The sequence below is a fragment of the Pongo abelii genome, chromosome 18 (genome assembly GCF_028885655.2).
Source record: "Pongo abelii isolate AG06213 chromosome 18, NHGRI_mPonAbe1-v2.0_pri, whole genome shotgun sequence".
Lineage (NCBI taxonomy): Eukaryota > Metazoa > Chordata > Mammalia > Primates > Hominidae > Pongo > Pongo abelii.
In genome coordinates, this window is record NC_072003.2 from 628,452 (window position 1) to 642,307 (window position 13,856).

The 13,856-nt window shown below is 67.8% G+C and overlaps 1 protein-coding gene across 8 annotated transcripts in view; it reads left to right on the top strand.

Moving 5' to 3' along the window:
- Window positions 1–9,754, top strand: part of CAPN15 (calpain 15) — a 28,303-nt gene extending 18,549 nt beyond the window's left edge. For 7 of the 8 annotated variants that reach the window (XM_063717133.1, XM_063717134.1, XM_054533268.2 and 4 more), the window contains 11 exons: window positions 1,668–3,135; window positions 3,838–4,046; window positions 4,278–4,461; window positions 4,605–4,828; window positions 6,468–6,593; window positions 6,678–6,830; window positions 7,224–7,385; window positions 7,469–7,698; window positions 7,773–7,939; window positions 8,031–8,209; window positions 8,446–9,754. In XM_063717133.1, the coding sequence (XP_063573203.1) occupies window positions 1,668–3,135; window positions 3,838–4,046; window positions 4,278–4,461; window positions 4,605–4,828; window positions 6,468–6,593; window positions 6,678–6,830; window positions 7,224–7,385; window positions 7,469–7,698; window positions 7,773–7,939; window positions 8,031–8,209; window positions 8,446–8,623 (3,280 nt within the window). In that variant the 3' untranslated portion in view covers window positions 8,624–9,754. The remainder of the gene's footprint in view (window positions 1–1,667; window positions 3,136–3,837; window positions 4,047–4,277; window positions 4,462–4,604; window positions 4,829–6,467; window positions 6,594–6,677; window positions 6,831–7,223; window positions 7,386–7,468; window positions 7,699–7,772; window positions 7,940–8,030; window positions 8,210–8,445) is intronic. The other variant, XM_054533267.2, reaches the window with a different exon arrangement.
- The last annotated feature ends 4,102 nt before the right edge of the window (window positions 9,755–13,856 follow it).

Sequence of the window (13,856 nt, forward strand, 5' to 3'; positions counted from 1 at the left end):
GCAACAGAGTCAGACTCCATCTCTAGAGTTCAAAAAAACATCTTTGTAAGGGTTTCAGGTCTCTGAGCCCATGAACCTGCCCAGGCCCTGCAGAGGAGAGGGTGGCCCTGGAGTGGCTGGGGGGTTGTGGAGACCAGAACCAGTGCAGAAGGGCAGGGAGGGTGGGGGCCCTGCCGAGGTCTCCCGCCACTGACCCCTGACCCCTGACCCCCTTCCACCTCGGCCCACCGAGAGAGGCCGGCACAGCGCAGACTGCGGGGTCAGTGATGCTCCACTCAGAGTCTCCAGCCATGGAAGGGCCGTGGCCTGCCTTCGCCCTCCTCACCCGTGTCCCGGGGCCACGTTTGAACTTTAGGCCTTGTTCTGACTTCATTGAAACCCTCCTGAACTGCAGACCGTCTTCCTGACCCACCTGGGTTTTGCCAGGATGACTCCGAAAGGCGTCTCCCAGCAGACATACCCCGCTGGCGATTTGTTGGTCCTGGGGACCTGGGTTCTCTTTCTCCTCTCTGGAGCCGGTGAGGCTGTCCTTACTAGTCAGTGACAACTACAGGGCCAAAGGGAGGGTGTGTCCCAGGAGGCCCAGCCCACCTCTGCCTGCACCTGCGGTCAGAGGGGTGCAGAGTCTGTGAAGGCACCTCCCGGAGTAGGGGCTGCAAAGATCATGGCCACTCTGCCACCCACAGGGGCCCGGGCCAGACGCCTGGGCTGTGCCACCTCGGCAACCAGGCCAAGGAATGTGCAGGTGCGGCTGGGAGCCCGCCGGCCACAGCTGCATCCATGCCCTTCTCCGAGTGGGTGATGGCGGGGAGAGGCCTGGCTGTCTGCAGGCAGATTGCTTGGGCTTTCACAGAAGCCCTGCTGTTAGAGCAGGTTCCCGGCCTTGGGTCTCTCTGTTCCAGCTGGACGCCCTGAGCCTCGCCGGGCCCAGTCCACCCCCGTCCACTCTGCCAGGGGCAGCTCAGAGCCCTTGCCACGCGGGGCTGAGCGCAGGGAAGGCAGCATCACAGAGTTCACTCGGCTCCACAAAACAACCGTGTTGCTTGCGGAGACTTTTTGTTTTTTTGCTTCTTATGAAGAGGCAAGTTTTCTTTCTTCCTGAACAAAAAGGTTTTCGATGGAGCACAAGATTCATGCCATATTTACAAGAACAATTGATTTTTCTGCCAGGCAGAGCAGCCAATCTGTCTCGGAGGCTGTGCTGTGGTGTGGGGAGGCCCCTTGCTCAGATCAGCCCATGCCTTCCCCAGGCCCCGGCCCATCCACCTGCCCTTCCGTAGGTCTGAGCACCTCTTCTTCCACGCCCAGGACGACCTGGTCCTGAGCCTGGCCGGGACCCCCTGCTATCTGCTGTCCACAGGCCTGGTGACAGAGAAAGCAGTGCCCTGCAACAGCAGCCTGGCTTTGGGGTGCTCAGCCCTCTCTGTAGGATCCTGTGTGGCTGAAGGGGTCTGCCAGGCCTCCAGCGGGCAAGAGGGGCCCTGAGCCATGGATCCATTCTGGGCGGAGGCAGCCCCCACCGCCGCCTGCCTCAAATGCTCAGCCCTAGGCTTTCGGCCCCGTAGCTCTGCAGCCACAGACGGGTGCCTTCCCCAGGCCGAGAGGAGGGTGGGGTCCAGCCGCTCAGGACCTCACAGGGTGGCCCTGATGAGCACCTTCCCTTGCAGCCACACCCACTCGCCCGGGTCTATGGCCACGGTCGGAGAGTGGTCCTGTGCGCGCTGCACCTTCCTGAACCCGGCCGGCCAGCGCCAGTGCTCCATCTGTGAGGCCCCCCGGCACAAGCCCGACCTCAACCACATCCTACGGCTCAGCGTGGAGGAGCAGAAATGGCCCTGTGCCCGCTGCACCTTCCGCAACTTCCTGGGCAAGGAGGCCTGCGAGGTGTGCGGCTTCACCCCGGAGCCTGCACCTGGGGCTGCCTTCCTGCCAGTCCTCAACGGGGTCCTTCCCAAGCCACCCGCCATCCTGGGGGAGCCCAAGGGCAGCTGCCAGGAGGAAGCAGGTCCAGTGAGGACTGCGGGACTGGTGGCCACGGAGCCCGCCAGGGGGCAACACGAGGACAAGGACGAGGAGGAGGAGGAGCAGGAGGAGGAGGAGGGGGCGGCGGAGCCCATTGGGGGCTGGGCCTGTCCGCGTTGCACGCTGCACAACACGCCCGTGGCCAGCTCCTGCTCCGTCTGCGGGGGCCCACGCAGGCTCTCGCTGCCACGGATCCCTCCTGAGGCCCTGGTGGTCCCGGAAGTGGTGGCCCCGGCCGGCTTCCACGTCGTGCCTGCCGCGCCTCCACCTGGCCTCCCTGGGGAAGGTGCCGAGGCCAACCCCCCAGCCACCAGCCAGGGCCCAGCTGCCGAGCCAGAGCCGCCCAGGGTCCCGCCCTTCAGCCCCTTCTCGTCCACCCTGCAGAACAACCCCGTGCCGCGCAGCCGACGCGAGGTTCCCCCCCAGCTGCAGCCGCCGGTGCCTGAGGCTGCCCAGCCGTCACCCTCTGCCGGCTGCAGGGGACCCCCCCAGGGCTCGGGCTGGGCTGGGGCCTCCCGCCTAGCAGAGTTACTGTCTGGCAAGCGGCTGAGTGTGCTGGAGGAAGAGGCCACGGAGGGTGGCACCAGCCGCGTAGAGGCCGGCAGCTCCACCTCGGGCGGTGACGTCATCGATCTGGCCGGAGACACCGTGCGTTACACGCCTGCCAGCCCCTCCAGCCCCGACTTCACCACCTGGTCATGTGCCAAGTGCACACTCAGAAACCCCACAGCGGCCCCCAGGTGCTCGGCCTGCGGCTGCTCCAAACTGCACGGCTTCCAGGAGCACGGCGAGCCCCCCACCCACTGCCCTGACTGTGGAGCCGACAAGCCCAGCCCCTGCGGCAGAAGCTGTGGACGGGTGTCCTCGGCCCAGAAGGCCGCCCGCGTCCTGCCCGAGCGCCCGGGCCAGTGGGCCTGCCCTGCGTGTACCCTGCTCAACGCACCGCGGGCCAAGCACTGCGCCGCCTGCCACACGCCTCAGCTCCTGGTGGCCCAGCGGCGGGGGGCCGCGCCCCTGAGGCGCAGGGAGAGCATGCACGTGGAGCAGCGGCGGCAGACGGACGAGGGCGAGGCCAAGGCGCTCTGGGAGAACATTGTGGCCTTCTGCCGGGAGGTGAGGCGCCCCCTCGCCCTCTTCCTGCTCCTGAGCCTCCTGCTCCCGCCCTCCCCTTCCTAGGCTTTGGGCTCTGGCCATGGGCTGGGCAGGAGCCCACAAGGCCTAAGACGTGATGGGGAGGGCAGCACCCTCCGCCCCGAGGCTCCAAGCTCCCGACGGCCGAGGGTCCAGCTTGGCCTCCTGACCCTTGGTCCTTCCTGGTGACCGAGACTCAGGACCATCACCGCCTCTCAGCCCCACGGCCAGGAGGGCCCCAGAGCCCCACCTGATGTGCCGCAGGAGGCGAGGGCTTCCCAGGGGCAGTGTGGAGACCCCGCTGAAGTGCGAGGCCGGGATGTGCCTGTGCTTCGCCCTCTAGAGTCCAGGGTGGCATCACCCACAGGTCAACTGGGGAACGGCCTGCACCCTCCCCAGCAGGGCCAGGGCCAGAGCCGTGCTGCCACCCACCGGGGGCTGTGCTGTCCCCCTGGGCCCACACGTCCCCTGCTCCTCACCTGTCGCCAGCCAGTGGCCTCTCCACTAGGGCTGAGGGCTTCCTCCACACAGGGCCGAGCGCCAGGTCTGTGGCTGTCGACGCTCCACCCGTCCCTTCGGGGCTCAGGCAGTGCTTTTGGGCGCTCTCCTGGGTGGGGTCTTGTCCCTGCCAGGTGGAGCGAGGCCGCCCTGCCCAGCCTGAGCACATGGCCGTGGTCTCTGCAGAACAACGTGAGCTTCGTGGATGACAGCTTCCCTCCCGGGCCCGAGTCTGTCGGCTTCCCCGCGGGCGACAGCGTGCAGCAGCGCGTGAGGCAGTGGCTGCGGCCCCAGGAGATCAACTGCTCCGTCTTCAGGGACCACAGGGCCACGTGGTCTGTGTTCCACACACTGCGGCCTTCAGACATCCTGCAGGGGCTGCTGGGGAACTGCTGGTGAGGCCCTGTCCGAGGCTGGGGGGAGCTGCTGGAGAACTGCTGGTGAGGCCGTCTCTGAGGCTGGGGGGGGCTGCTGGAGAACTGCTGGTGAGGCCGTCTCCGAGGCTGGGGGGGCTGCTGGGGAACTGCTGGTGAGGCTCTCTCCGAGGCTGGGGGGGGGCGGGTGGGCGGGCGACCAGCCGCAGTCCCCCTGAGCCTGCCCCGAAGTCACCCTGAGGCTCTGCGCAGGTTCCTGAGCGCCCTGGCGGTGCTGGCGGAGCGGCCGGACCTGGTGGAGCGGGTGATGGTCACGCGCAGCCTGTGTGCAGAGGGAGCCTACCAGGTGCGGCTGTGCAAGGACGGCACGTGGACCACAGTGCTGGTGGACGACATGCTGCCCTGTGATGAGGCCGGCTGCCTCCTCTTCTCACAGGTGGGGCGGCGTGCGGGGTGGGCACGGGCGGCAGGGGCAGCCTCTGACCCCGGCCCCGAAAACAAGGCCGGCTGCTTCCTCTTCTCCCAGGGCGGGTAGTGTGGGGGGCGGGCGGGGGTGGCCTCTGACCCGGCCCTCTGCAGGCGCAGCGGAAGCAGCTGTGGGTGGCCCTCATCGAGAAGGCGCTGGCCAAGCTGCACGGCTCCTACTTCGCGCTCCAGGCGGGCCGCGCCATCGAAGGCCTGGCCACGCTCACTGGCGCCCCGTGTGAGAGCCTGGCGCTGCAGGTCAGCTCCACTAACCCCCGCGAGGAGCCCGTTGACACTGACCTCATCTGGGCCAAAATGCTGAGTTCTAAGGAGGCTGGGTAAGAGGGGGGACACTGCGTGGTCAGCCGCATTGGGAGGAGAGGCGAGGCGGAGCGGTGGGAGACGTGGGGCTGGTGGCCCCGACCCGGTCCTGCATCCACGAGGTGCCCCTGGCGTGGGCTGACCCCACGTGGCCAGGCCACAGCCCCAATCACCTCCCACTCCCTGGGCGGGGCTGGAGCTGGCCTTCTCATGCCAAGAAGGCCACATCCTCGCCAGGCCGTGGGGCGGGCCCGATGCCGTCACCGCCCCCAGAGCAGGTGTGAGCGGCGTGTTGAGTTTGACCCAGGCTGTGAGGTGGGCCCGATGCCGTCACCCTCCTGGAGCAGGTGTGAGCGGCGTGTTGAGTTTGACCCAGGCTGTGGGGTGAGACTGATGCCGTCACCCACCTTGGGGCAGGCATGAGTGGCCTGTTGAGTGTGGCCACACCCTGGTCAGCGGGTCTGTGCCTGGACCCCCGGGGGCCTGCTGGGAGTGGCCCGGTGCAAGCACCTTGAAGCGCCCAGAGCCCTCCTCTCAGCTGACCCTGGGCAGTGCTGCTGCCCGCCCTCCTGGGAGCTACAAGAGCCCAGAGCCAGCCCCACAAGGCCTCCAGGGGACCCAGGCCTGCCACCCCTGACTCAGGCCCTGTGCACTTCAGGCATGGTGGAGGGGGCTGGTCCAGACCCTCCTCAACACTTCACGTGGTCCCTACAGGCAGGAATGGGCCCTTCTCTGCTGCCCCTGCCTGCCCTGGTGGCGAGGTCACGGCCAGCGAGGGCACCGGTCAGCAAGGCCCCGGTCAGTCAGGGCTCCGCTCAGCCATGCCCCTGGTTAGTGAGACCCCCTGTCAGTGAGGGTCCCCTGTAGGTGAGGGTCCCGGTCGGTGAGGGTCCCCTGTCAGTGAGGCCCCCTGTCGGTGAGGGCCCCCGGTCAGTGAGGGTCCCTGTCGGTGAGGGTCCCGGTTGGTGAGGGCCCCGGTCGGTGAGGGTCCCCTGTTGGTGAGGCCACCTGTCGGTGAGGGCCCCGTTCGGTGAGAGACCCGGTCGGTAAGGGTCCCGGTCGGTGAGGGCCCCGGTCGGTGAGGGTCCCGGTCGGTGAGGCTCCCTGTAGGTGAGGGCACTGTTCGGTGAGGGACCCGGTCGGTGAGGGTCCCGGTCGGTGAGGGCCCCTCTCAGTGAGGGTCCCCTGTCGGTGAGGGCCCCCGGTCAGTGAGGGTCCTGGTCGGTGAGGACCCCCAGTCGGTGAGGGTCCCGGTCGGTGAGGGCCCCGGTCGGTGAGGGCCCCTCTCGGTGAGGGCCCCGGTCGGTGAGGGCCCCCGGTCGGTGAGGGCCCCCGGTCGGTGAGGGTCCCCGGTCGGTGAGGGTCCCCTGTCGGTGAGGGCCCCGGTCGGTGAGGGCCCCGGTCGGTGAGGGCCCCTGTCGGTGAGGCCCCCGGTCGGTGAGGACCCCCTGTCGGTGAGGGTCCCCTGTCGGTGAGGGCCCCGGTCGGTGAGGCCCCCGGTTGGTGAGGACCCCCGGTCGGTGAGGGTCCCCTGTCGGTGAGGGCCCCGGTCGGTGAGGCCCCCGGTCGGTGAGGCCCCTGGTCGGTGAGGGCCCCTGTCGGTGAGGGTCCCGGTCGATGAGGGCCCCGGTCGGTGAGGGCCGCTCTGCCACACAGGTTCCTCATGGGTGCCTCCTGTGGCGGGGGCAACATGAAGGTGGACGACTCGGCCTACGAGAGCCTGGGCCTGCGTCCCCGCCACGCCTACTCCATCCTGGATGTTCGAGACGTCCAGGGCACTAGGTAGGGCCGGCCTGGCTGAGGGTGGGCGGGGTGCTGGTGAGCCGCAGGCGGTGCGCTTCGGATCCTCACCCCGGTGGTCTGCAGGCTTCTGCGGCTCCGAAACCCGTGGGGCCGTTTCTCCTGGAACGGGAGCTGGTCTGACGAGTGGCCACACTGGCCGGGGCACCTGCGTGGCGAGCTCATGCCGCACGGCAGCAGTGAGGGCGTCTTCTGGATGGAGTACGGCGACTTTGTCAGGTATCAGCGCCAGGGGGAAGTGTGCGCGCTGCCGCCGCTCTGCCAGGGCCAAGTCCTTCTCTGGAGAACAAGCCTTTCCCTCCTGCTGACCTGGGGTGGGGACGGCTTGTCCGTGGCCCAGCCCAAATGGGACCTGGAGCTTCAGCTCCAAGGTGCCAACCTCAGAATCCAGGTCCACCCAGGTCAGCAGAGTCCAGCGTCCTGAAGAGCCAGCCCTGGAGGGCTTCCTAGTATAGGCCTCAGGGATGGGCCCCCAGGGGCCGGGCTGCAAGAGGACGATGACGGAGCAGCTGGCACCTGCCGGGGTCACCGGCCTGTGGTTGCTCTAGGAGCTGAGCCACGGAGGTGTGGGCCGTAGTTAGGCTCAGGGCCCCGTCCTCCCGCCGCCCCCAGGTACTTCGACTCCGTGGACATCTGTAAGGTGCACTCGGACTGGCAGGAGGCGCGGGTGCAGGGCTGCTTTCCCAGCTCGGCCAGTGCGCCCGTGGGGGTGACAGCGCTCACGGTGCTGGAGCGGGCCTCGCTGGAGTTCGCGCTCTTCCAGGAGGGCAGCAGGTGGGTGCTGCGGGGCCCCGTTGGGCTGGGCTGGGCTGGCGGCCATGACCACACGTGACCCCGGCCCGTGGTGTCTGGCGCAGGCGCTCGGACGCAGTGGACAGCCACCTGCTGGACCTGTGCATCCTGGTGTTCCGGGCCACATTCGGCAGCGGCGGCCACCTCAGCCTGGGCCGCCTCCTGGCCCACAGTAAGCGCGCGGTCAAGAAGTTTGTCAGCTGCGACGTCATGCTGGAGCCTGGCGAGTACGCTGTGGTGTGCTGCGCCTTCAACCACTGGGGGCCGCCCCTGCCGGGCACCCCTGCCCCCCAGGGTACGTGCCCCCTACCCCAGGCTCATGCCCCAGGCCCACGGGGAGGGCTGCGGTTCACACGCCCCTCCTTGTAGCCTCCAGCCCCTCGGCAGGGGTCCCGAGAGCCTCCCCAGAGCCGCCGGGCCACGTGCTGGCTGTGTACAGCTCGAGGCTGGTCATGGTGGAGCCTGTGGAAGCCCAACCGACCACACTGGCCGACGCCATCATCCTGCTCACCGAGAGCCGTGGAGAGCGGCACGAGGTGGGTGGGGGTCCCAGGGGAGGGTGGCGTGGGGCCTGGGGAGTGTGCCCCAGTGCTTGCCCTGCCCCACCATTGCCGTTCCTGTGTCCAGGGCCGTGAGGGCATGACCTGCTACTACCTGACACACGGTTGGGCGGGGCTCATCGTGGTGGTGGAGAACCGGCACCCCAAGGCCTACCTGCACGTGCAGTGTGACTGCACCGATAGCTTCAACGTGGTGTCCACGCGCGGCAGCCTGCGCACCCAGGATAGCGTGCCACCCCTGCACAGGTGCGCCCCCGCCCCTGCCCCCACCACCCCTGCACGGGTGCCCCCTCCCCTTCCCCGGTGCAGCCACACCCAACCCGTACCCCCCCACCCCTGCACAGGTGTGCCCATACCCCTGCCCCCACCCCTGTACGGGTGTTTGTCACCCCACTCCTGCTCCTGTCCCTGCACAGGTGGGCACAGCCCTGCCCCCATCCCCACCCTCCCCTCCACTGGTCCTCAGCGGTCCCCTCCCCCAGGCAGGTCCTGGTGATCTTGTCCCAGCTGGAGGGCAACGCCGGCTTCTCTATCACCCACCGCCTGGCACATCGCAAGGCAGCCCAGGCCTTCCTCAGCGACTGGACAGCCTCCAAGGGGACCCACAGCCCCCCGCTCACGCCAGAGGTCGCCGGTCTGCATGGGCCCCGGCCGCTGTGACCACCATGCCTGGGGCAGGGGCTGTGCACAGACGGACCCCCCACCCCCACACGCACTTTATGAGGGAGACCCCGACAGAGGACACTTGAACCAGAATCTCAGGACCCTGCCCAGGGAGCTGCCAGCCCAGGGCTCAGCTTCCCATGGGCCCCCCGCCCCCCTCCCTCCCCTCCCTGAGCCCCACAGTCCGCCTGGCCAGGCCTCCTGGCCGCCACGCAGAATACCTCGAACCAGGCGGGCTGTGAACCAGCCCCGCTCACCTGCCAGCCCCAACACCCGACGGGGGGCCGAGGCCAGGCTGCCCCTCCCTGTGGGCTCAGGGTCTCCTGCGGGGGAGGCAGCCAGGAGCTCTGTCCACAAAACCAAATCTGGGTGTCAGAGGCCAAGACCCTGGGGTGGGATCAGGGACCACCCCTCGCGGGGCATAAGGTCAGTTTTCCCCCAGAGCCCAGGTCCCTGTCCCACCAACAGGGCAGGCGGGGTCCCTGGAGCCCTGGTGTGGAGCGGCGAGTCCCGGGGCGGTGCCTGTCTTAGAAGGAGGGGCCCTTGGCCGCCCCCCAGCGACACTATGCAAATCCTGGAGCGCCCGCCAGGATCGAAGCCATGACTGGGTGCAGGCGGGCGCCAGGCCCGCTGTGGGTGGGCACCAGTTCTCAGCACCGCTCACTGCTGCCGGGCACGCCGGGACCAGCAGGCTCCTCAGCCAACCCTGTCCCTCGGCCCGGCCCTGCCAGAGAGGGACCGCAGCCCATGGTGTGCATGGGCAGGGCTCAGCCGCTCCCACCTCCCCACAGAAGCCCAGGAGTGTGTGGACGTCTGAGCCGAGCTTCCTGCGTCCCCACCCGGCCCTCCTGGCCCCTCACCCCCGGCAGCGGGTCAGCCTCGCCCCCACTCCCCGTCCTACCCCGGCAGGGGCTTCCGGGGCCTTTTCACCTGGAGAAACATTCCCACTCCCCTTTGGCCTCCCTGTACTCTGAGCTGTGAATATTTTTAACCCTGTAAATACGGCCAGCTCTTGTGACACAGAGACTATTTTATCAACTGTCAGCCCCGTTCCTTTATGATAGGATTCTCCACAGTGGCTTCCGACTCAGGCTCCAATGGACCAAATAAAAGCGTTTTGTTTTGTAATCACGCCTCCTCCTCCTGCTGTTGCCCCGCCCAGGGCCCTGTGGAAGGGCGGGGAGGTTGCAGGTCTGAGGGATAGGCCCTGCCCAGGCATCCCGGGCAGGCGGACGGGTGGGGGCCCCTGGAGATGGCCGTGGTGGGGTGACTCACAAGCTTGTAAGGGGCAGCCAGCCCTGCCAAGTGGATGCAGCCAGGAAGGACGGAGTGACTGGGCGGGGGCAGGGGTCAGACCCTGTGGCCACAGCCCCAGGGCCAGGAAGGACTGGGCAGACGGGACAGCAGTGCATGCAGCTTCTTCCAGCGAGGCATCCGCACTGGGGGCTCTGTCTGAACCCATCAGTCACCCGGCAGGAGCAGATGGAGTGAGGGGGCGCATGGGGAGAAAAGTTTCCTGTCCTCTCCCAGCCTCGTCCCAGGGTGGCCTCCGCCCCCACACGGGTGCTGCTGAGCAAAGTGCCCGGTCGGAGGCTCTGCTGTCTCCCTGGATGGAGTTGGGGGCTGGGGTGCGGCCGGCGCAGGGTAAGAGGCTGTCACGGGCAGCGTATCGAATGTGAAAGCAATTAAAGCCACCAGCAGTGTTCGCTCCGGGCGGGCCTCGGGCGGCGGGGAGCTGCCAGAACACATCTCACCTCGGTGCCCGTGGACGCCGGCCCTGCCGCTCCGCGACTGCGCGGCCACACCACACTCCTCCTGTGGGTGGGGGCCGGGCTCGCACCCACTCCTGTCTGGCACAGAGCTGGCTCTGTCTAGTCCTGGGGTATCTGGAACCCCCGCTCCTCCCGAGACCCTGCTCCTCTGTCCCTAGCCCCACCCCCCCCCACCTCTCTGGCTTCTGCCGCCCCAGCCCTGGGGTGGCCCAGGACAGAGGCCCACAAGAAGGACCCTCGTGGGCAGGAGTCCCCCACAGCAGGCAAGGGGTCCGTGCCCACCCCCTCAGCTGCCCGGAGTCCCCACTGGCCCAGCCAGCAGCCTCCTCTCCACTTGAAACCCCCCGGGAGCAGCTCCAACAGGGAGGTGGTGAGGGAAAGCGGGGGCGTCTGCAGAGGACTCAGGCTCCCACAGCACAGACCCTGCCAGGTGTTGGGCCGGGGCCACTTGAGGGGCTGCTGTGGGGTCCTGGAGGAGGCGGCTGGCAGCAGGTAAGGGGAAAAGATGCGAGCGTCCTGCAGGCAGCAGGGAGGACTGGCTGGGCAGGACACACAGCCCTGGCGCGGGGCAGACACTGGTGGCAGTTGTCGGGGCTGACTCCTTCCCACTGTCACTGCCCGGCCCCCGCCCAGCCCTCTCCTCCCTTCTTTGTGCAGGCCTCTCCCCTCCCCCGCATCTCCTCCTGGGTCTCACCCCCACCAACAGCACCATCTCTCTGGTGTGTCTGGTCTGTGCCAGCCCTGTGCCCCGACGGTGCCCTCTCCTGGCCCCTCTTGTTGGCGCTGCTGGCCACGGCCTTTCCGGGGTGGGCAGTGGCGAGTTCTCACTTATGAGGCATCCCTGTCAGAAGCACTTAGTGTACAAATTAGCCATGGCCTGCTCGCCTCCTTCCACAGCTCTGGGCTCCAGGCTGAGCGGGCCGTGGCTCCAGGCCCTCTCCCGCCTGCCCGGGGCGCACGGCTGCCCAGTGTGGACCCCTGGCTGCCTGCCCATGTCCTGGCAGGAGTGCCCGCTCCCCACTGGCCAGCCAGGGCTCCTCCAGGACCCCAACCTAGACCTGGGCAGGGGTGGCCATGGCAGGCCAGGGGTGCTCAGTGAGGTTTTGGGGGGTGGGAGGCCAAGGCCCAGGACGCGGATCTACCCCAAGAGTGGCCAGCCCTGGTGCTGAGGGCTACGGGGGGAGCTGGACATGGGGCCCCACCACCCCACCTGCCAGTTGGAGGCCCCGCCACCCCGCCCGCCAGCCCGCCTGCCACTCAGGCGGGGAAAATCATCTGTGACAGGCCCAGGAAGGCCAGCCCCGGGGGCCGCAGAGAGACACACACAGCTCCTCTTCCCAACATATGGCTGCTGTCGGCCCCGGGCGCTGCTGGCCAGTGCCAGGCTCGGGAGCCGGTGGGGGCTCGAGCAGCCTGAGCCTCCCGTCCCACCCGCCTGGCCGGCTGCCCCCTCTGTCAGTCTACCTCCCAGCCTCCTGGCCGGCTGCCCCCTCTGTCAGTCTACATCCCAGCCTCCTGGGACGGGGCTCACTCCCACCACAGCAGCTCGGCCCTCCAAGGAGCGTCCTATACCCTCATCCATCCCAGAGGCTCAGGACACACAGAGGGTCAGCCCCGCACCCGGCCCAGGGTGGCCAGTGACCTGGCACGTCCATGAGAGAGGGCAGTGCGTGGGGAAGGACCCAGCTGGGGTCTTCCAGAGCCGGGCGGCAGGTGGGGAGGGGCACTCTGGTGTGGACTCTGGGACGGTCAGGGCTGCTGGGGAGGACTCTCCCTGGTAGAGCTGCGTGAAGAGCGTTCGAGCCGGAAGACTCCTGGAGCCCCCATTCAGGCGCCTCCTAACAGGGCCCCCTTTCCCTCAGGTGGACGGACCCAGGGACGCCAGAGCTCCGCAGGCTCGTCGTGTGCCCCCCACACCCTTGGGCCGTTGTCCTGGGCGCTCTGGCCCACTCGGTTGCCCAGCCCCCTCCGTTCTCCCCCGGCACCCCCACTGTGTGCCTGCCCATCAAGGCCAGCAGCCTCAGGCTGGTGCCGAGGGCCCTCACGTGTGTCCACGACCCCTTCAGCCAAGGCTGGGCTGCCCCTCTCAACCAGGGGTCGTTGAGTGGGCTGCAAGGAGGAAGCCCCCAGGAGGCCTGTGCTCTGTAGACCTGGGGTTCTTGAAATGCTCAGGGTGGCCACAGACCCTGGGGTCCGTTATTGAAAGGACAGACATCAGCTGCGGCCAGACACCTTGCAAGGTACTGACCCCACGTGGGGGCTCCAACCCGCTGCCGCTGGATAGATTGCCCCGGTCTCAAGACCTGCGTGGGGCCTCCAGCCTGGCTCCAGCCCTGCCACTGCCCTCACTGTGTGGATGCAGGCGCCCCGGCCCCTGCACCTGTCCCGACGCTGGCTGTGTGTCGATGCTGAGGGGATGAGACAGGCCTGCCCCCGGGCACTGGCCATGCCGAGCGCTGCCTCCGCTGCCTTCCCTGAGCCCAGCTCTCCGTCCTGCCCACGAGCCCCTGGCACACAGTCCCAGTGTTAATGGAGGTGACAGGCGAGCAGCCATGGGCAGACCGGGCAGAAGAGGTTAATGGCCAAAAATGAGCTTCTGGCTGGAGGCAGAAAGAGGGGCCATGGGGTCCCCATCCCACCCTGCACCGGGACTGGCTAAGGAGACATCAGGGCACCCACTAGGACCAGAGCAGAAGTGCCCGGACACTGAGCACCCCACTGCCCATTCTGCAGATGGGAGCCATGGGCCAGAAAGTTAGTGGGGTGGGGGCACAGGTGCCAAAAGAGTCCCAGTCACTGCCTCAGGAAGCAGAGGCCACCTCTCCAAACCCAAAGTCAGCCCAGTGTGCAAGAGCTGGGCCCCAGCAGGTGGGTCATGGCCACGGTGAGGAAGCTGATATGCCCAGGGGGCCCTGTGGTTGGGGGATGCTGGCACTGATGACCCGGCCTCGCCTGGCTGTTCGTGATGGGAACAGTCATCCGGGTACCCAGTGTACTGGCCTCCCACGCTCCTCACCTCCCACCTCGTGCACGGCTGAATCTCAGGACCCCCACCAGCAAGTGCAGGGCCCCCTCATCCTCCCTGCCAGAGTCCTTCCGGGAGGCCAGAAACACATCCAAGTTGTGCCCCTGGCCCCTCTCGGGGCTGCCCTCTTCTCTTCTCGTGCAAACTTCTGCAAAGGCCAATTGGTGGTGAGGGGTGGAGGAAGGCCCGTCGCTGGTGAGGGGTGGAGGAAGGCCCGTCAGTGGTGAGGGGTGGAGGAAGGCCCGTCGCTGGTGAGGGGTGGAGGAAGGCCCGTCGCTGGTGAGGGGTGGAGGTCCTCCTTCAGCCTGCTCAGCGCTAGACACAGCCTTGCCCCCTCTCGGGGGCTCCTTGGTCCCCTGAGCTTCACTGGGCTTTATTTCCTGCATACTGAGATCTAGGTGCCCCAAGACCAGGCCTTTCCTCCCCTACTTTC